The sequence below is a fragment of the Engraulis encrasicolus genome, chromosome 24 (assembly GCF_034702125.1).
Source record: "Engraulis encrasicolus isolate BLACKSEA-1 chromosome 24, IST_EnEncr_1.0, whole genome shotgun sequence".
Taxonomy (NCBI): Eukaryota; Metazoa; Chordata; class Actinopteri; order Clupeiformes; family Engraulidae; genus Engraulis; species Engraulis encrasicolus.
In genome coordinates, this window is record NC_085880.1 from 25,303,300 (window position 1) to 25,305,615 (window position 2,316).

General features: G+C 40.0%; 1 protein-coding gene across 1 annotated transcript; it reads right to left on the minus strand.

Moving 5' to 3' along the window:
* Positions 1–652: 652 nt before the first annotated feature.
* Positions 653–2,102, minus strand: LOC134441052 (gamma-crystallin M2-like). The gene is made up of 3 exons (XM_063191247.1): positions 2,085–2,102; positions 1,283–1,534; positions 653–932 (listed from the first exon to the last, which is right to left on the minus strand). The coding sequence occupies exons 1-3, from the start codon at positions 2,100–2,102 to the stop codon at positions 654–656; spliced, it is 549 nt and encodes a 182-aa protein (XP_063047317.1). The 3' UTR covers position 653.
* Between the last annotated feature and the right edge of the window lie 214 nt (positions 2,103–2,316).

Below are 2,316 nucleotides of genomic sequence, written 5' to 3' on the forward strand. Positions count from 1 at the left end.
AGTAATAATTGTCTTAAATTAATGGCTATAATAATGGCTGTGAAGTGGCTATACTGTACCAGTGAGCAGCATTTTGAAAAGGCAAGAATTTTAGTAATGAAGTTAAGTTGTCTCACTTTTAAACATCGGTTGATTGAAATTAGAAAGAGCCAGAGGGTCTATTTAAATGAATAGGGTCGATTCACATTTGCAGGACAGCGAAATCAGAGTTCGCCACATACAAAATATTCATCTCAAACTTCCTGGCAGAAGTGAGGAAGTTCCTTGTTGAGAAACGTTATTAAAGTGTGTTGATGACCTCATCTTAAAATTAATTAATTTGTGGAAGTGTGTTGTAACTGTTGTTTGAATAAAATAATTTGTTGCACCTAATATAATAAGAATTGTCCCAGTTGTTAAGCATCTCATGGAGTCACACATTATTTACCAAAACTCTGCAACTTGTGTGAAATTCCTACTTCCCTGAAATAATCTGAGTTTTGACTAACATGTCTCAATAACCAAACAATGAGGGATGATTTTCAATGGTTTATCTTTCAAATTGTCTGATGTACATTACAAATAGTTGTCTTCATTGTGTAGAAATGAAGGTACAGTAGAAAATAAATATGCACAAAAGCTAATCAGAGGATCTTCATGAAGGGTGCCGAGATTTAGTACCAGGAGTCCATGATGCGTCTCATGCTCATGAATCTCATGTTGGGGTATCCCATGGTTCTAAAAGATCTATACTCTCCGGGAGGGAAGTACCACATCTTTCCTCTGTAGTGGGGCTGCTCGTACATGAGCCAGTGGCCCTCCATCACGTGGCAGGAATTGCAGTGGTTCATACGGTAGCGATCCATGATGCTGTCACAGTCATCCATAACCTCATGCATCTGGCCATCAAAGCTCTCCCTCTCGTAGATCCTCATTCTGTAATTTCCTCTGTGCTGTTGTAGAGAGGAAAGGTCATGAGTAATTGAGGAGTTTGTTTCCAAAACACTGCGTATCAATTTTCAAAAATCTCATGTATTTATGGTGTTTCTCAGATAATGTTTTTGAATTTCTTAAGGACAAATCAGATCAATCAAGTTCCAATTACCCCAGTGTTACAAAATTAAATCAAATGTTAAGAACTTCATGAAATTTGCATCTAAATAGATTTTATAGCTTTTTGGATAGTACAAAATTAACTGTAGGCCTATAAAACCCTATAAAACGCTTTCATAGCATTGTGTGAGGAATCGTATCTAAGGCATCTGGCAGAGCATAACTATTTAGAAAATTGTTAAGAGATTACCATAGGGATGTAGCGGCAGGATCTGATGGAGTTGTTCCAGCCCCACATGCTCATGTAGTCAGGGTACTCGCCCCTCCTCATGAAGTATTGGTTTCCCATGTAGTTGGGCTGGTCGTACATCATCCAGCAACCGCTCTCCACCCTGAAGGAGTGGCAGCGGCTGAGATGGGAGGAGAAGTCGGCATAGTCTCCGTTGCACTCCCAGGAGCGACCCTGGAAGTTCCTCTCCTCGTAAAAGATCACCTGAAACAAAATGATTTAAATATATGACACTGTGTTTGAAGGGGTCTCTGCATATATGTATTGGGTGTATGACTGTTGTCATGTGTTAGGCTATTCAGTTTTTGGAACGACATGACATCCAAACATTCATGTCTACATTATGCCGGTTATATGACACCACTATGCAGACCCCTTCGAAGAAAACGTTTCCCATGTTTCTACAGTGCATATAGGTGTGCAGGTAAATGCACTGTCAGAGGAAGGAAACTGGAAGTTTCTGTCCTGATAACCTGGAACATAATGGTGTGTACGGTAGGACCTATATTTTCTGCTATTCTGTTATTTAAGTTTTTCAGTGTACAAAATAAACAGTCAAGTTGTTAACTTCTTTCACTTGAATTATTTGACAGAAATATATAACATCATTAATTCATCAAAGTAGTAATTAAATACGAATTCATCGTGGGGTGAATTCAGGTAAACTGGGCATATGCGAGAGAGTGGCCCAGTTGACCTGAATTCACCCCTGCATAATAGAGGGGCTACTTTTCAGGAACTTTCTGTTGACTTTTCAGCTTACCTTGCCATTGCCGTGCATGTTTGCGGTTGTGGTTGTGATGAGCCTCTAGCCTGACTACAGCTGCAGGCGTTGGTCTGTGGTTTTATAGGCCAAGCCAACACACAGTAATGGGAGTCCCATTGTGTCATCGCGGCGCATTCGTGCCGATACCTACAATACCTACATTGTTCTTCCTCAATAGCACAATAGAACATTCTTGTCTGTTGGGGTTTCTTTTCCACTACTGTACAAA